Source organism: Anastrepha ludens, chromosome 5, assembly GCF_028408465.1.
Source record: "Anastrepha ludens isolate Willacy chromosome 5, idAnaLude1.1, whole genome shotgun sequence".
NCBI classification, from domain to species: domain Eukaryota; kingdom Metazoa; phylum Arthropoda; class Insecta; order Diptera; family Tephritidae; genus Anastrepha; species Anastrepha ludens.
In genome coordinates, this window is record NC_071501.1 from 56,116,428 (window position 1) to 56,137,326 (window position 20,899).

Here is a 20,899-nt window from a genome sequence, read left to right on the forward strand (position 1 = left end):
AGGTTTTTTATAATATTTTTCTAGCGTGTTTTGGTCTATTGGTGTGCATACGATTCGTATATCCTTTACAATTATATTTGTATGTAATGAAATAAAATACAATAATTTGTTTAATGTTTTCAATAGCATTAATTTGTTTTTAATTATATTTGTAGGGTTATCAGTATTTACACTTAAGCAATTTTCACTTTATTAGCCTTAATTAATAAAAATGGTTGACTCTATTCAAAATAATGTACGCCTTCTAGCCAGTAATTTGTGAAATTGAGCTCTTATTTTGCATTATTATTAAATAAGCCTTGAAACCTCCCCAATTGCAAAATTCATTAGACGAAGGCGTGGCTTCAAATAACCAATTGGACTTCACGCAGTGTGAGTGAGTAGGACAACACCGTTTTCGTTGGTAGCACACATCCAAGCAAGTTAAGCTGTTATTTTACGTTGCAAGAAAGAAAAGGAATACTTGTACAATGGAAGCCCTGTGGATTTATTGATGTGTGTTTGTTTGATTACGACAACAAAGTTTTAGAGTATCTTCGTTTCTATTGGAGGTTGTATACAACTGAATGGCAGATGTAAGTTAAATTAAAAATGGTAGCTGAAGTATTAAGGCATTCAGTGGAAAATATGTGCTACCTTCCAATGCAATAAATAGTTTATTTTGTTTAAGCTTCCAAGAAGTTGGCGTATTAACGGTTTTAATGCTCTTGAATTGTACACTTCTAAACCAAGACAATGTTTGATTAACGGTTCTTTAAAGATTTTATTTATTATTTAGAGTCTAACTTTCATATTAAGAACGTGCTAGCGCAAGTGTGATTGAAAAAAATATTCCAAATACGGAAATAAAAATTATCAAGTATTAGAAATTACTATTGAAATCTAGTATATAAACAAAACTAAAAGTAAACACCTGCATAAAATGCAACATTTGAAAACGTAAACAAGTGAATACAATATAATGAAAACCTCAAAGCCTTAAAGCAAAAAACACAATGCAATATTCGTCTAAATTATGTGCTTTTAATTTTGTAAACAATTAAAAATCATAACTAAATACATCATATAACAAGCAAAATGGTCTCATATTACAACGCCCTGCCTTATTCTCAGAAACATACTTCGAGTAATTTGAACTACCCCCCCACTCAGCCTTGGCAGTGGACAGCAAATTATCCTACATCAGCAAATCATCAACTCCTGAACGAGATGGAATCGTCGCATAGCCATCATCAGGTTTATTATAATACGCACCACATGTTCCACCCACCAGGCAGCTCTGCCGCGGAATGGCATTCTCCTTTATCAAATACCGAAAATTTGCTACAAAATGCACCTCATATGCAACAACTTATCAATGAATCGAATGATGGCACTGTTGTAGGTAACACTACAACTAGTTCAGGTCGCAGCACTAATTCAACAGGCCCTCCTTCTGCAGAAATTATATCAATAAACGAGTCCAGGCGAGGCTTAAATGAGCATCATATTAACGAAAGTTTACCATCACCTACCTTAGCAATATCAGGAAGTAATGTTTCCAGCCCAGAAGTTTCTTTAACAACATCGTCACCACACCTCCCTTCAAATAGTAGTAACAACAGTGGGACAAATATTGTTAATGCTTCTTACAATAACCAAGCTTCTCCTGTAAAAGCTCAGTATTATGAGTGGATGAAAAAACCATCGTATCCATCTCAACCTGCGCCCGGTAAGTTCCGATTGTTAAAGCTATCTTTGTTTTAAGCTTTTGAATGATTAAGCCTACAGCAAATAGTTAATATACTTATTTTAGAAGTTTACTTTACTTATTGTATACATAATTTCTAAACTATTGAAATAAACATAGCCCGACGGTTTTTGTTAACGAGCTTCGAGGAGGAATCATCGAACACCTATACCACGCTTTTGTGGGAATTAAACTCAAACGAAACCCCCTTCCACCTACGTACCCACCCCGGTACTACCGTTAAGTAAATTGTCGGGAGGTAGTTTGAGTCCGTCACAAGTTTTCTGTACTCGGCTCTTTCCAAAGTTTTGTTTATTTTTAGAAACTACGCCAGTCGGATCTATGCGCCTCCTCTCACCATTCTTATGCTACTCCGACTTAAAGAGTCCGTTTCTTAGTCTGATATCGTCTGTTTAGCAGTCGCTTACCTCGAAGTCGGATGCTTCACACACTTCTGCTTGCTTTAATGTTTGTTACATATAGCTGTTACTGATTGCTGGGGAAAGCTTATGCCACCCATACTTTGAAGTCATTACGACGTCGATACATTTTTTTTTGGGCTTTCGTATATTCTGATAGTGTTTGCCGAGAATCGTGGGCAGACAAGGCGCATATGCGTCTTATGGAACAAAAAGGCGTAGCCCAAAGCGGTGTATGTACATACTTCAAGCAGTAACCATGACCTGTTAGGAATTTCGTTATCTGAAAGTAAACCGCGTCATAATTTTGGATTAACCATATTCCTTGTTTGCGGTTAAGGAATATGTTTTTGTTCAGTTTTCCGAATACCCCTGTCTTCTCCATTCATTTTTTTAATCTGTTGTCAAAATATTATTAAAAGGAAATACCATAAATAAACATTTCGACTAAGAATAAATATATATATGGAAATAAATTTTTATGTTGTTTATACCTACTCGGAAAAAATGTGCTTGACAGAACTTTAAAGAAACCTAAACTTTAACTCAAAGTCATATGCATAATGTGCTACCCACCTCGGGGATATTCATGCCACATTTTGTAATAAAAATAAAACAACGAAAATTCAAATTGATTGAACAATCTTTATTATTTTTGTGTAGAACCATTCATGACATCTTGTTTTTTTAGAGATAATCCTTTTCAAATGTTAGCCGCAACTGCGCCGTAATTGGGCTATCGGTAAACACGTATTTCGAATGACAGCGCTGGAGGACTCGGTCTGTCGGTATCTCGTGAATAACTTTAGTAATATTGGTTTTCATTGCCGCAATCGAAGCTGCTTTATCCACAAAGCATTTATACTTTACACTCCCCACAAATAAAGTGCAAAGGTGTAATATCACACGATCTTGGAGGCCAATCCACTGGTCCTTTACGAGAGATAAATTGCTCACCGAAATGACGACAGAGTAAATCCAGTGTATCATGGGCTATATGGCAAGTAGCGCCGTCTTGCTAGAACCAAATATTGTGGAGATCACAAGCTTCATTTTTCGGCATCAAAGAGTCGTTTACCATGGCCCGATAGCGTTTACCATTCATTGTTACATTGGCACCAGCTTCTTCTTTAAAGAAATGGGGACCGATGATTCCTTCAGTCCGTATACTGCACCAAACGGTTGTTTTCAATAGTTGCAATGGTTTTTTATTGAATGGCTTCTGATTGATTTTGCTTTATTTAAGTTTGACAGTAGTCACTCGTGATCTGTCAAAAAACCCTTTTGGCAAAAGTACCTCCAATCTGATCATAAGTACATCAAAAGGTATACTAAATATTAAGAAACGCGTTTATACTAAAGAAAGATACAAATAAAAATTACTGCTATTGCTAGTGTTTTCTTTAAGTTTCTTTTGTGATGACATAATAAATAGACTGGAGCCTTAAGGTTTCCGACGTTGATATCTTCTATAAAATCAGGAATGATAGAATACAGCATTGCGGAAATTAAACTGCAAACATTAAAATAACATCGCTGTGAAGTAAATGTGGATCAGACGTGTGAATTGCGAAATTTATTTTCTATAAAGAGACTCAGCGTTCCCCATCGACCGTCGGATGCGTCTGAAGAACAGAGGATCACTGAATATAGCGATTACCGGAAGCAGCAAATAGTTCTACCATATTTGCCGCGGCCGTGAAAGCAACGAACGATCTACGTTTGCTTCATAAAGTACTATAAACAGCTGCACATTCATTTTGTCAGCTAGTTTAATGCATTTCATTTCAGAAAACAAATAGGTATTTAGTAGAAGATTTAATAATTTCTTAACTACAAAAAACGCCATCAGATATATTGAAATATTGATAATACTTAACCATGTAATGCAACGCTGGTCTCGAGAGTTTTCTCAGATAGTATCAGTGAGTGGAATGTTTTCAATTAGTCCTCCTTTTTTGATCATCTATATTTCTTTTGAACTCTCCTAGAGTTCCCACTCTCTTATGTAACAGATATTGAAGGAGAAAGTACTGAACAAAATACAAAGCATCATTTCACAAATACGCTTCTCTTGGTACGCATAGGCTACAGTTAAGAATTGATGGGGCGAACTCTTCTCAGGCAAAGTCCGCTTCTCTCGGTGAGAGAACTGTAAATTTTACTCCCAAAATATACAATACGGCTTTTAAAATATCATGCCCTAAATTTCGTTCTAAAGACAAGAGGAGAGTACCAGATGGAAACTAGAAAGGGGACTTGCCTTTAAAAAATTTATGCTAGGTATTTTGATTAAAAGAGGCTTTGTAAAACATCTAGCCGGATACTGTTTTCAGCGCCTTACTTCAGGCGGGTCTTGAACGGCCGGTGTTATTATTAGTTCGGCTACTTCTTAAGATAGGAACCATTATATTGGAAATGGAGGGACGACATATAGGCATATAGCGAGGGTTACCCCTCAGGGTAGGTACTTTCCCCCCATACTCTGAAACCTCACTGTACATATTCTACTCTTAAATTTGAAAAAATACTTGCTCTAATGCTATCGCATACGATATTGCATTAACGGGATCAGGAAAGCATCTCGCAGCTTTGAGCGAACTGTTACAAAACGCTCTCTACATTGTAGATAGCTGATCCATGAAGAGTAGACTGAATGTCAATGCCACGAAAACCGAAATAGTGCGTTCACAAACAAATATAAAATACCTGACTTCAAGGCCCCCTTTACTAAATGGGATGGAACTTAACTTGCTACCAAGGTAAGGTACCTCGAGATTATTTTGTGCCGTAAACTCAATTGGTGCCGAACATGGAAAACAAGTCGAGAAAAGCAGTCACTGTTCTGTATGAATGCAAACCAGCTAAAGATAGAAGACGGGGTTTAAAACCTCGCATCGTACACTGGCTGTACACTGCGGTTGTGAAGCCTATCCGCTCCTACGGAGTCAGTGTTTGGCGGAAAACGTTGGAAAATACGGTATCCAAGAGCAAAATGAAAAGGGTACAAAAGGCAGCATCCATGTTTCTCACAGGTGCGCTTTTTTCTACCCCATTCAAGACTCTTGACACAATAGACCTTAGATTAAATTCCGGGCTAATTGCAAAAGTGCTGCAGCTAACCTAGTTATTCGGTCGTCTCTAAATTTCTACAGTACTTCGTCCAAAGCGCTAATCGAATGTAGGGCTATTCGAAACGAGCTGTCTACGCCTCAAACGTTGTCTGGGCTCCTGGATATATGATATATTCACTTCTGAAAATTGCATTGCGGATTAACTGGACAGAAAGGAAACTGATCTTATATCAGTCCATTCTGCCCTCTGTCCAGATTGTGGGCATCCCTTTATTCTCAAGTAAGTTCTGGATCAGATCAGTCCACATTTTCGTCTGCGTCAACCCCGTTGCAGGTAGGCTCCATAAAGCTATGGCTAAAGAGAGAGGGGATATCCAATTAAGTATAAAAAAGATAGATGGCACAAATACATGCGATGAGGTAGAAAGATCAACCGTCTTGCTGGCCACAAATTTTCCGGGAGCCGTAACTCAGATCCCGGAGTCCTATACGGGGGCCGACCCAATCGAACTGAAAATGTTTACCCACCAATCCATAAGATGGGACGTTAGCTCGTTCAACCTATATAAGACCATGGGGGCTGATGGAATTCGCCCGGTAGTACTAAATCAGCGCGAGGAGCTAATTATACACACCTAGTTGTGATAATGTGAGACAGTTTTGCACTGGCATACATACCAACAGTATGGAGAAGAGCACAAGTGGTTTTCATACAAAAAGTAGGAAAAAAGGACTGGATGGTTAAGTCCTTCAGACCAATCAGTCTCACCTACTCTGCATTAAAAGCAATGGAGAAGATTATCGATAATGAAATCAGATCAAATACTCTGCGTATAACACTTCTCCATCAAAACCAAGGAAGGAAGGTCTACGACTCTGCGTTGATTCCTTGATATAGAGGGAGCTTTCGACAATGCCTCTCACTTAGGTTATGTCGCGCACTAGAAACGTGCAGGGACCCATCGGCAGTTGGATGAAGACCCTGCTTCAGACAAGGATAGTTAAAACCGCAAAAGCGAACAGTACCATCGAGCTACAAACACGTAAGGGGGCACTTAGGAGGAGGGGACACTTAAGGGGAGTCTTATCACCCTCCTGTGGAGCCTAATAGTAGGCAACCTGCTTCACTTGCTGACAAACAACGGAATCCACTGTCAGGGATATGCGGATGACGTTTTGATTATAGAACACTCTTTACGATATACTGCAAAGAGCTTTAAACCTGACAAAAAGATGATGTGCTGGGGTAGGTCTGGACATAAACCCATTCAAAACAGCCATCATCTTTTTCACCAGGAGAAAAACCTTACCAGAAAATTTGATCAGCGAAGCTAAGTCCTTTGGCCTCGTGCTGGATGCCAAGCTTAATTGGAAAAGGCATGCTGACACAACCTTATACAAGGCAACAAAGGCTCTCAATCTACAAACGTCCAGCTTGAAGATTTTGGGACTGTAGCTCAAGAATCCTGAAATGGATGTGCTTCAGCGCTTAGCATTTTGTGCATCACGGGAGCGATGCGGACCTGGCTGCAGACCGCGATGGAGGTGATGCTCGGCACCGCTCCATATAGTTATTTAGCAGTCAGCCAAGCGTACCCTTTCTAAATAGCAACAGGGAAAGGTTCGGGTGAGGAAAAGTAATGTCATCCAAAAACATGGAAGTGCTAAGGTTGCAGCTCCCACTCACCCAGCTACCCAGAGATGATGTCACTAAGGTGATCAAATTCGAAAAGAAGTTCAGAATTGAACTGAATAATAAATTAAACTGGAGTAGCCCTGCATTTTAAAACAAACTCCAGGAGTTTACCCTGCCCTGGTATACAGATGACTCGAAGACCCCAGAAGACATAGCCGCTGTTTTGGGCTGGCAATGGGCAGTTTTCCAAGCATCTTCCAAGCAGAAATGAGCGAATTGCCATTCTGAGTGATAGTCAGGCAGCACTAATGGCCCTATCGTCCTGTGAGATCAAATCGTAACTGGTACTTGAGTTTATCGAGAAACTTAATCTACTAGGAATGCTCAATTGCATCCGACTAATTTGGGTCTCAGAACACAAGGGTATGACTGGGAACGATATAGCGGTTGCATTGGCGAGATATGCTGCGACCTTGCCTTTAAGACCCGAGCCTTTCCTGACTATGGAACAACATACCATCAAAGAGAAGCTCACGAGTGAATAACTAGGTCTAAGGGAGGTTTGCTGGCCCCAAACTATGGGGCTACGTCAGACAAAATCTTTACTAGGAGGGTACAACTAAATGAGGTTTAAAAAGCGTATATCCCTCCCGAAGGATAATCTGAGAATGCTCACGGGCATCCTCACAGTCCACAGCAGACTGCGTAGCCATCTGTACATGATCGGAGTTCGATCAATGGACTCTTGCTGTTTCTGCGACGCATTTCGGGATACTCAAATGCACTTTCTCCTGGAATGCAGCGCTATAGCGCGGAGAAGGTAAAGACATCTTGGGAAATTGCAGCCAAAGGCACATACGTTCAATCCAACCCAGCTATATTCTTAGCTTAATAAGGGGACTGGGCTTGGATGAAGTACTGTGATGAGTAGATGGCACAAACGACCATGAGGTCGAAGTGCAAACCTCCTAAAGAATGTAAGAATCTAGACATCGCGCAAGCGAACAGTAGATGGACCATTTGTATGCGGCAGGTTTGGTCTAGAAGGAATAAATACAGAACTAGCATCTTCATCAATCTAGACCGGCCTTCCATTAATACAGCGGTTGGTATCATCTCAAGGCACTGCCTTATGGGAACACATGGGAAATATATGGTGTTTCCCTAAAATGACTTCTGTCGCAAGCGCAGGAACGAGGAGGAGGTCGAACGCATTGAAAACTTTCTTTGTCACTGTCCCGCTCTTGCCAGAACTCAAAATCGTTGTCTAAACTCTTACTCCTTTGCATGTCCGACAGACTAAGAGTCCGCAGCCATCCACAGATTTTTATTGTTTATTAGAGAGACGAAGATGATGTCGCGCTACTCTCTGAGAACGCTGATGCTTTACAAAATAAATTGTTACAGTGGGCTGAAGTTGTGGAAACAAATTGTTTACGCATAAGCAGACAGAAAACAGTGCACGACACTTTCGCTTTCAATGATAGTGGCCAGATTCCGAAACTTCATATCGATGCTGAAACGGTATCCGCGTCTGAGAGTTTCAAATATATATCTTGGCTCCATTGTATTTTCAAAACTAATTTTATTTTCAATTACATGTATTCTTAAGAATTATAAAATTGAAGATATGGCAAGCTCTCAAGTTACAAAAGGCCGAAATTTAAAGCTGTGTTAGCTAAGACTTTACTTAGTTTTCGTAGCAACTTAGGGATCACGTCATCGCGATACAGAAAGTGGCACCTTCCGAAAACCAGTACTATATTTTTCACGATTTTGACAACCGATTACGTAAATGCTGCGAACAAGAAGAAGAGAAATTAAGTGCTTGTGAATATTAAGTGAATGGCTTGGTGAATATTGTGATTTTAAGATTCTAGTTTTTAAATCAAAGCAAACAGTAAAATGAAATCCCGCGAGTGAAATTGTGAAAGCTCGAATTATAACAATATCTCAATGCTAACAAAAAAAGTTCGTGTATATGTGTATAATTTCTTGTGTTGGACAGTTTACACATGCTTTCGTTTACTCTTCCTCTACACACACAAGTAACTTATTTACGTTTTGTTTGTTTATTCGCAGCACTAACATCGCGGTGAAGTCGGAAGGCGCAATCTTGTACTCTGACATTCTTGATCATGATTGCACCCGCCACATGAATTGTTTTCTTTGTTTGTTGCCTTGTCTTTATTTCCGACAGTTCATTTTGACGTGTTGACATTTGTGCGAAAAATTAATTTTGTATGGCATATTTGGAGGAATTTTATTCAAATTCGACGTAATTAGAGACTTATCTTAGGAATCTAAGCCCTAAAGCTCTCTAAATTTTCAGAGTTAAGTTAAGTTTTGGCTAACAAGAAATAGGTTTTGCTATATTAAATGGTGGCAATACTTTTCGTTTACGTGACTTTTTCTCGTTTGTTATAACATTATTATCAACACAATTTTATTGGCTACCCGCGTGTAATATTTATATATAACGGGCGTTTTTTTAGTTGTATGAGAATTATCGATGTCGATAACTATGTTTTTACAGTTGAGAACGGCAAACTGTGTTGACTTTTCTGTTCAGTAAGGTTAGGCAAGACATCATATATAGTTCAACGCTAGACCAACATTTCCAAATTTTAGGAATTTACTACACTTAGAAAAAAATAAATCTGTTCTGCGAAATTCATAGAGCGAAGCGGTGAAGAAGACGCTGAAATAACGATTCGTCGCCGTTGTCAATTTGTCCTTTGACTACGTGGAAAATTTGACGTAAGTATCTTGGCTTACGTACCTATAAAATGCAGCTGTGCAAGAATTGAAGTCAAATGACCATCGGTTACGGCGCATTTTTAGTGATTGGGCTCATTCAGCTTTATTATTCAGATTTATTAGAAAAAGTAGTCAAAAATTGGATTGATCAAACGGACCGTGCAACTCATAGCCGCGGATATCATATTGAAAAAATAAATGCCATGACATTTTCTACCAGGTTAGAATAAAAAAAATCTTCTCAACAATATATCTATTTAGGGCGGTCGCCGTAGCCGAATGGGTTGGTGCGTGATTACCATTTGGAATTCACAGAGAGGTCGTTGGTTCGAATCTCGGTGAAAGCAAAATTAATAAAAACATTTTTCTAATAGCCGTCGCCCCTCGGCAGGCAATGGCAAACCTCCGAGTGTACTTCTGCCATGAAAAAGCCCCTCATAAAAATATCTGCCGTTCGGAGTCGGCTTGAAACTGTAGGTCCCTCCATTTGTGGAACAACATCAAGTCGCACACCACAAATAGGAGGAGGAGCTCGGCCAAACACCTAACAGAAGTGAACGCGCCAATTATTTATTTATTTTTTTTTATTATCATTTTATGTTTTCAAGCTCTTAAACACCACACTCATACACAAGAATAAAACAAGTTGACAAACGAATCACAATTTAAATATAATTTTTATAACAACTGCAAACTCTGCGTTTAGTGGAAACGTATTATAAGTCATGGCTAACATAGTTTTTAATAACATAAACATTTAAAAATGTATGGTGATTTGTTAGCCGTCCCTTCCTGCGCTGTAGTGAAATTTGTCGAGAACGCCAAACGCATACTTAAACGCTGTCTATACATTCAGAATTTTGTCTATTACTGGACCCCGCAGTGAACGCACAGAAGCCAACAGTTTTCACATGCATGCGTGAATGCATGAAAAAATTAGGAAAAGAGACGCAGATACGGCAATCAAGACATTGTTTATAGATTTCTGTGAACTATATAAATAATATGGAGAATATAAATCAATAAAAGCAATTCGCTGCAGGTACTTATAATATGTATGTACGTGTAGCTATATATTTAGTTTTGCTGTTTGTTTACTTCAGTGTTGCTATTACTTGCAACTTTTTTACCATCTGCAAAACTGGGGAGCTGGTGGAAATCTATGAATGAAAGAAATTCGGAGACACAAAATAAATCCAAATGTTAATAGATTTCTGGTACTGTGATAAGATAGATCGTGTCAGCTTGTTCTAGTTTATGTGCCAGCGGGTTTAAGTTCTCGACTAATTTTATTATTAGTGGCGCGGTACACGAACATTTAAACTGTTCACACTCACGTACGTACACCGCAAGGCGAATTTATTACAGGTGACAGCAAACACATATAAGTAAAACCCTACATGTATTTGTTGTTGCGTTTGGTGCAAGCATCATGTCAAAATCAGCAAGCAAATGTAAACATACGAATATAAACATACCAATACATACAAACAAAGCATATCATTTTGACATAAGCCATACCTACGGCGAAAAATTCAGCTGGGTGAATGCTGTCACCTTATTAAATCCACCTTGGTACACCGTGACCGTTTGACTTGAGATAGCCAAAATTGAGCAAAACTTATACTCGTATAGGAACGTAAAAAACAGCTGCTTTGGTTTGCTTACATGTTTAAAAATACGTACATCGCTTTGCGTTTCCTTGTATCGACACAATGTTGCCATTCATAAGTTTACATATGTATGTACTTTTACAAACGTCAATTACAATTTTTCATTGTATGTATAATAAACCAAAGCTAAATACCAACAAATGCAAATAGTTTATTAACCTATAATTAACTTTATTAAATATCGATTTTAATGTAATCAATATTTTGTCAATGATTTTAAAATGTACTGTTTGGCAACATCGTGTGGTGAGAGATCAGCTGACACAGCTTCACGACAAAAATCAAAATATCTTACGGTTACACGTATAACCGTCAGCCGGGTGCCATTTATACAGGTATACATGGCATTTTCAGAAATTAGATCGTGCCAGTTCAAGGCGAATTGAATACTGAAGGTGACGTCTGCCAAAACAATTACTTTATTTTTCGCAATTTTTTGACCTATGTACAATTTTGGATCTCTATACTGGAGGAAGTTAATTTGGTTCAAAAATATTTCTTCTTCTTCTTAGTTGGCGCGATAACCGCTTACGTGACTTTGGCCGAGTTTAACAAAGCGTGCTAACCGGCGTCAATTGGACACACCAAGTGAAGCCAAGTCCTTCTCCATCTGATCTTTCCAATGCAGAGGAGGCCTTCCTCTTCCCCTGCTAATACCAGCTGGTACCGCAGCGAATACTTTCAATGACCCAGCCAAAGTAGCCGCTGGATTTTTATTCGCTGCGCTATGTCTATGTCATCGTAAAGCTCATACAGCTCATCGTTCCATCGTCTGCGATATTCGCCGTTGCCAACTTGCAAAGGTCCAAAAATCTTCCGCAGAATCTTTCTCTCAAACACTCCAAGCGTCGCTTCATCGGACGTTGTCATCGTCCAAGCTTCTGCGCCATACGTTAGGATGGGCATGATGAGAGCCTTGTAGAGTGTTAGTTTTGTTCGTCGAGAGAGGACTTTAATGCTCAGTTGCCTACTTAGCCCAAAGAAGCCCTTGTTGGCAAGAGAGGTTCTACGTTGGAGCTGACATTGTTATCGGTGTTAATGCTAGTTCCTACATAAACGAAGTCTTTTACAACCTCGAAATTATAACTGTCTACAGTGACGTGAGTGCCGATACGCGAGTGCGCCGACTATTTGTTTGAAGACAGGAGGTACTTCGTTTTGTCCTCGTTCACCACCAAACCCATTCGCTTTGCCTCTTTATCCAGTTTGGAGAAGGTAGAACTAACAGTGCGGTTGTTAAGACCGATGATATCGATATCATTGGCATACGTCAACAATTGTACACTCTTAAAAAATATTGTGCCTGAGCGACTGAGTTCTGCGGCTCGTACGATACTCTCCAACATCAGGTTAAAGAAGTCACACGACAGCGAGTCACCCTGTCTGAAACCTCTTTTGGTATCAAACGGCTCGGAGAGGTCCTTCCCAATTCTGACGGTGCTGCTGGTGTTGAGCAATGTCATCTTGCATTGCCGTATTAGTTTTGTGGGGATACCAAATTCAGACATCGCGGCATACAAGTAACTATTTTCCGTACTGTCGAATGCAGCTATGAAATCGACGAAAAGATGGTGGGTGGCGATTCTCCTTTCGTGGGTCTTTTCCAAGATTTGGCGTATTGTAAATATTTGGTCGATGGTAGACCTTCCAGGTCTAAGGCCACACTGATAAGTTCCAATCAGTTGGTTGGCGGTGGGCTTCAACCTTTCACACAATACGCTCCCTAAAACCTTATAGGCGATATTTAGGAGACTAATCCCGTGGTAATTGGCACAGATTGCAGAACCGCCCTTCTTATGGTTTGGGCAGAGTACACTTAAATTTCAATCGGCAGGCATGCCTTTATACGACCATATTTTGCATAGAAGTTGATGCGTGCACCTTACCAGCTCCTCGGCTCCATGTTTGAATAGCTCAGCCGGCAGTCCGTCGGCGCCCGCGACTTTGTTGTTCTTAAGCCGTGTTATTGCTTTCTCACCTCGTCATGGTCGGGTAGCCGAAGGACAATTCCGTCGTCAACGATTGGAGTATCGGGATCTTCACATTCTCTGTGACATGCGCAGAAGTGTTCCCTCCATAATTTAAGTGTGCTCTGGATGTCAGTCACCAGTTCGCCTTCTTTGTTCTTACAGGAAAACGCCTCGGTCTTAAAACCTTCTGTAAGCCGCCGAACTTTCTGGTAGAATTTTCGGGCGTTGTTCCTGTTGGCCAGCATCTCAAGCTCTTCGCACTCATGTATTTCGACCTCTCGTTTCTTCTGTCTCTCTTACTTTTTAGCTCTCTGTAACGATCCCACATGGCCCGATCGCAACGCGGCTCTATAGGCGGCATCCTTTCTTTCAGCGGCAGCATGACATTCCTCGTCGTACCAACTGTTTTTTCGGGCTCGCCGGAATCCGATTTATTCTTCGGCGGCGGTACGTAGGGAACGAGAAAAGTTGCTCCATTGCTCGTGCATGCCGGTTTGTTGGGCAGTGTTCTCTGAGAGCAAGAGTGAGAGTCGAGTGGCGAATCTTCTGGCTGTCTGTTGTGAGTGCAGCTATTCGATGTTGAACATTCTTTGCGTAGGTAGATGTACGTTGTTTGCTGCACAGAGGCATTTCGGCAGTTTGGCTGCAACAAGGTAATGATCCGAGTCGATGTTGGGTTTTGTGACGTACATACATCTAATACACTAGAAACGTGTCTTCCATCTATCACAACATGATCGATCTGATATTCGAAAAAATTATCAAACCATGGGTGGTGTAATGCTGCATGCTCTACGCTTGTATTTGTAGATATTTAGGCATGTATTATATTAACAGTTTTAGTGTGGACGGATGAGATAAGAGCCCTTCAAGCCTGTGCCGACAAATTACGTGGATCGACTTTCGGGTGAAATCGCAGGCGCGAATGAGAAGTAACGCAATTGCAAAATATTTTACTGATTAATTTTAAAATCTAGTAATAGCAGTAAACGAATTCTTACTAATATTACTTTAATTAAAAAATTAGACAGATTTTCACAATACGCTTCTTTATTTAGCACAAAACTTATTTAACACGTTCACGCCGGCGCGTACCACCGGTGGCTCGCACAAGTCTGCTTCATGGGGCGGCGCGTACCACCGGTGGTTCGCACAAGATTGCTTCATGAAGCGGCGTGTACCAGCGGCGGCCCTCACAAGATTGCTCCATGGGACGGCGTGTACCACCAATGGTACTTTATTAGACGGTACCTATGAGATGAGAAGCCATAAACGACTAGCCTTATGAAAAAATTTCGTTTTATATAACCTGCAATCGCTTCCGATAGATCGAAAAGATGTAAACGTTGCCGTCTGTGGGCGAAGACCATGAATAACAGCGCCGGCGGGAACGTGTTAAGGAGCATCGTAAAAGATCTAACACTACTCATAGCAACGTACATTTGACCGTGAATAATACAGTAATCTTTTAGACATAGTCCAAGAGTCGGCAACCTCTTCCCTTGGGCTTTATTTATCGTAATTCCAGATGCCGCATCGCTGTATCACTGGGTTGCAAATTTACATTAAAACTTCCTCTCCCACTTAAATCACTCACTTCAATTAATTGGCATCCATTAATTTAATAATAATGCCTAAATAATAGTCCTTATTAACTGTCTGATGTTATGGCAAAAAATCGTGATGTGCAACACAGTTGTAATACAAAAAAACCGAGACATTGCTTTCTTTTTTGATTGAAAATGATGTGGTTGTTTTGGTCTTGGTTCATTCGGAACTCTCCACTCAATCCCCCAATTGTTTCTTTTTTGCATGACATTCAGGTATTTTGGGACCAATAATCAATTTTGCAGCAACACGGCAAAAACCCAAATTATTAACTACAATGTCCTGATAGAATCCATAAGCAATTTTCAAGTCCTTTCCCAGCTCTCATCCTCGATGGACTGAGGATCTCTTCTATAGCTTTCATGCAACTCGTAAACGGCTGCTTCCTTTATCATTACCGAAACAATTCCCCAAAATTTCTAATTCTAATTTAATACAAATTCGTTGCTGTAAATTCAAATCCATTTTTAAAACTATAATATAAATAATTGAAAACATATGCAGAGGTAGATTTACTCAAGACAGCGTAACTTTAATGTTAAGCAATGGCGATAAAATTTCGGTAGGAATGTCAATCACAGATGTGGCCACCTACCATCTGATGAAGATGTATATATGGTAAGTATTATGAATGTATTTTTCTCCTGATATTCTATTCGTTCGCGTTGAGTACTGCTGGTCACATTACCGTAATACAATTTTGGATCTTTCATTCGTCAGAACTAGCGAAACTAGAAGCAAAATTTATAACAAAATAAAAACCTTATTATAAGACATTTGTACTAATTGTATTTCATCTTATTTGGATTTAGAAGGAAATTTTAGTTTTCTAACTCAAATTAAAAAAAATTGTGGGCGTAAAAAAACCTAAATGAATAGATCTACGAAATCGGCCAGGCATAGGTATTTTTTACCTTACAATATGCAGGCCTTGTTCACGTGTGCAAAAATGGATCGGAGGATGTTATATTAAGCCTTTCGTTAATAAATGTTGTTCAATATTTTCAACTTTTTAATTAAATTCATCTCTGAGAATTTATTGCATACACTAAAAGACATTTTTCCGATCATTTAACTATGTATTTATATCGGGTCGATCATTATCACTTATACAACAGGACTTTTTTTGTTAAGCCGAAATTAAATAACTTCCCATATTGGCACATAAAAACGTTTCGACACTAAATTAGGGTTTCCTTTTTTTGATATATATTTGCATTGTCTCTCAAGCGATTTGGTTTAATGAAAAGCGTTGCAATCCTTTTAGGAATTATGTTTATTTAAAACTCATTATCATTCATTTTTCTTTAGTGGATTTCAATTAATGTTTTTTTGTTTTTTAATTTTGGCCCCTTTTGAGTTATGTTTTTGGAAAATCAATGTATTTTTTTTTTTTTTTTTTTTTGGTTGCAATCGAAAATCACAACATAGAGCCATTTCTTCTTCCACCGAAATGATCTTCGAATGTCATTATGGTGTAATGAAACCTTTCGCCCAGTTCGTTTATTTCTTTGGACAAATTCTAGAGAGACAATGCGGACTTAAAACCGAAATATTTTGAGGAAATGATCTGATCCAGAAATACGGAGAAATACCCCAGCGTATTTTAGTATCATTTCAGAACTTGACATTTTACCTACAGTGTAAGTAACAATATTATCAGAATGTGAACCTAAAAAATTGGATAAGATTTTGAGTAAAGCGGATTAGATAAAGGAGTCGATTTAAAAATTTTCCATAGACGAAGTGTAAATCCACTCTGATTGGAGCAAAGACCGAACGCTGGCTTTGATGTAAGAATTGCCGCAAACAAAGTGAAAGTGATTGAAATAAAAATATAGGGATCGAGTGGGAAATGTAATTACATTTTAATATAAAAAGCTTTGACTTCTAATATCTATGGAAATTATAAAATAGTAAAAACCATATAATTTCAACGCATTTTTTTCATACATTTCTTTTGATGCATTTTGGTGTCAGAGTTTTTCCGAAAGCAATGAACTCCAACCTTAAATTTAGTTTTGCCGTTATTTCGCGGTACTTTTTATTGCGTGAACTAATAATCTGAATAGCCTTTTTAAAGTTAAGTTTAATAAACTAAAATCACTAAAGTGAGGTCTGAGATATTTTTGACAAAGTGGGGAAAGAGAGACAAGCATAGGTGATATGTCATATCCATAAGAAGATAAAGAACGACGATTATGTAAACTTTTTGTTTTTGTAACATTATTTTTGTACTGATATCACACTTTTTAAGTTGCTTTGAAATATCATTTGCTCTATCACATCGACTGTGTCTAGTGCGTAATTGTTCAGTGCTGCAAGCAAGGTGAAAATGCCGATAAGCTATTATTTTTACATCGCATGAGTATTAAACCCTACGCACTAAATAATGTATTAAATGTACACGTGTAAAAATAAACTGAAATTAATGTAATTTAGACTTATATACCTTTTTTGCTCCATTACTAGTAAAAATACTGGATTTTTGAAAAATCATCCATTGTTTATTACTTTAGTTCTGCAAAGTGTAATATTTTAAAGGAAAAGCGATATCGATATGGTTCCACCGTGAAAAATTCATTTAATTTTTTCTCATTCCAATTTATTACATCTGTTAACTTTCGACACATAGTAATTTGGCTAACAATTATGAAAATAATAGGTCTATTTATAAGTTCGTGCGGTTTTACAACAGATGGCGTAACTTGATTATTATTCCATCGATCCACATTTCCAAACATTCATTGGAGAGCTACTGTCGTAAGGCACAAACGTCAGTATAAGTTTTTTATTTGAAGCGTAAACAACAATATTTTTACCACACTTGAAAATGTCGAATTTCGTGCCAAATAATGTGTTTTTGCGGGGAATTCTTCTTCATTATTTTAATATGAAGAAAAAAGCAGCCGAAAGTCATCGTATCTTGGTGGAAGTTTATGGTGAGCATGCTCTATTTGAGCGAACGTGCCAGAAGTGGTTTGCACGCTTTAAAAGTGGTGATTTTGGCTTGGAAGACGAAGAACGCGAGGGTGCGCCGCCAAAGTTCATGGATACCGAATTGGAGGAATTGCTCGATCAAGATCCGGCTCAAACGCAAGAAGAGGTTGCAAAAACTTTGGGAGTTGATCAATCAACCATTTCCAAACGTTTAAAAGCCATGGGAATGATCCGAAAGGTAGGCCATTGGGTGCCGTATGAATTGAAGCCAAGAGACGTTGAACGCCGTTTTATGGCATGCGAACAACTGCTTCAACGGCACAAAAGAAAGGGTTTTTTGCATCGAATTGTGACTGGCGATGAAAAGTGGGTCCATTACGACAATCCAAAACGTCGGGCAACGTATGGATACCCTGGCCATGCTTCAACATCGACGTCGGCGCAGAATATTCATGGCCTGAAGGTTATGCTGTGTATCTGGTGGGACCAGCTGGGTGTTGTGTATTATGAGCTACTGAAACCGAATGAAACGATTACGGGGGATGTCTACCGACGACAATTGATGCGTTTGAGCCGAGCACTGCGAGAAAAACGGCCGCAATACGCCGATAGACACGACAAAGTTATTTTGCAACATGACAATGCTCGGCCACATGTTGCACAAGTGGTCAAAACATACTTAGAAACGCTCAAATGGGATGTCCTACCCCACCCGCCGTATAGTCCAGACCTTGCGCCATCCGATTACTATCTCTTCCGATCGATGCAACATGGCCTGGCTGACCAGCACTTCCGTAATTACGATGAAGTCAAAAAATGGATCGATTCGTGGATTGCGGCAAAACCGACCGAATTTTTCACAAAGGGAATCCGTGAATTGCCAGAAAGATGGGAAAAAGTAGTAGTAAGCGATGGACAATATTTTGAATATTAAATTTGTAACCATTTTACGTCAATAAAGTTTCAAATTTCGAAAAAAACCGCACGAACTTATTCATAGTCCTCATTTTTTAAAGTACTCTTCTTTTTATAGCAGAAGAGGGATATTGCATATAAGAATTTTATGACATAAGACGGTTAAATACACATAAGAATTATGACATAAAACAGAGAATAGGTTCACATAAGAATTATAGCTGATTTCTATTTTAATGATGAAGTATCTGCTGGTGGTCGCCGTAGCCGAATGGGTTGATGCGTGACTACCATTCGGAATTCACAGACAGAACGTAGGTTATAATCTCGGTGAAAACACCAAAATTAAGAAAAACATTTTTCTAATAGCGGTCGCCCCTCGGCAGGCAATGGCAAACCTCCGAGTGTATTTCTGGCATGGAAAATCTTCTCATAAAAATATCTGCCGTTCGGAGTCGGCTTGAAACTGTAGGTCCCTCCATTTGTGGAACAACATCAAGACGCACACCACAAATAGGAGGAGGAGCTTGGCCAAACAACCAAAACGGGTGTACGCGCCAATTATGTATATAAATATATATATCTGTTAGAGCTGTCGAAGTTATTCGTTTTAGTCTTCGGTTTTGCAGTTCTGAATGTGGAACTTTCAGCATTTCTTTGCTTTGTTAATAAAAAATAATAAATAATAAATTCCCTCTTATATTCTTGCACATTTTACAAATTGCGTGTACTATATTGGGTATGGGAATAAGTGTCTGTCCTTCCTTAGCCAAAGTTACGAATTATTTAAACAATTAAATAATACATAAACATACAAATATATTATGTGAAATATGTGCCATTGGAAGTTACAACTTTACTCTATCAATCAAAAATTCGGCTTTTTTTTGACTTGATCCTTTCATTTAGCCAGAAGTGAACCGCTCTCCAATAATGGCCGACTGCATTGATCAGAACAGGTGGTAATCCGAAAGTGAAATGTCTGGGGAATACGGCGTTGGCCAGATTTCCCAATTCAGTCCATCTAAATATTTCTGGACCGATTTAGCAACTTTTGGCCTGGCGTTGTCATGCAGCAAAATCAGTTTACCATGTCTACCGTCCCATTCCGGCCGCTTTTCTTTAAGAGCTCGATTCAATGCAAATGCTCAATGCGTTAGCTGCAGTCGATAACGATCGCCAGAGATGGTTTTGGATGGTTCAAGGAGTTCATAATAGATGACAACCTTCTGATCCCACCAGATGCACAACATAACCTTTGAAGCATGAATATATTTTTTCACTGTCGATGGACCTGGTTAACCTGGCAGGCTTCAACTTTTTCGACAGCGACGATGCGATGCAAAAAACCTTTTCTTTTCTGCCGTTCAAGAAGCATCTGACACGGCACCAAACGTCTCTCGATATCCCTCTCCTTCAATTGATGTGGCACCCAGTTCTCTGCCTGTAAGCAGCTAGCGAAAACTAAAACTAGTACCATCCCTAGATTAATTAACAGTGCGCTTAGGATTCTACATTTGAAGGGGACAATGACGAAAAAGTTTGGTTGCTGGTAAAAGATGACGCAGCATATATGAATCATTTTAACGCGATGAGCTTCTTTGTAAGAAGCAGCGACGACAAAATGCTGATGGGCGATTTAATTTATATTAAGGAGTCCTTCTAAATTGAGGAGTCCCTCTGACAGAATCCATGGCCATTTGACAGACATTTGAAGAGTTACACACTACGTTCGGAACGTGTGGGCAGATAGTGCCGGCAAAAATTGGTGCAATTGTATACATAAATGGTATCGAAAGTAGAAAAATGCTTTCGGGTGATTATTAGCAACGAATAGCAAATGGCATTCAAATTTCCGGCCACTTGTGGAGTCAATTTATGTATGTATGCTCTGGTAACATCTTGTGATGGTGGGAGTTCTTTCTCTGCATACAACTTAATTTTAACCGATAAACGCCACCAGTTCTGTATTCAAAATCTAGAGAAAGCAGTTGTAGTTTACTGTAGTCTTAACTACATCTAAATTTAAGTATTTTGTACTTTGTTTTCCTAGATTTGTAATTTGCCAGATGCTAGCAATAACATGCATTATTTTTCTTATTGTAAAATGTCAGAAAATTTCTTTTGCGTTGTGAATATATGAATAAAAATTCGCCATATATTGCCAGAAAAAAA

The 20,899-nt window shown here is 38.9% G+C and overlaps 1 protein-coding gene across 1 annotated transcript in view; it reads left to right on the plus strand.

Moving 5' to 3' along the window:
- The first annotated feature begins 637 nt into the window (after positions 1–637).
- Positions 638–20,899, plus strand: part of LOC128864015 (homeotic protein caudal) — a 91,109-nt gene continuing 70,847 nt past the window's right edge. The window contains exon 1 of the mRNA XM_054103481.1: positions 638–1,711. Within this exon, the coding sequence (XP_053959456.1) occupies positions 1,078–1,711 (634 nt within the window). The 5' untranslated portion in view covers positions 638–1,077. The remainder of the gene's footprint in view (positions 1,712–20,899) is intronic.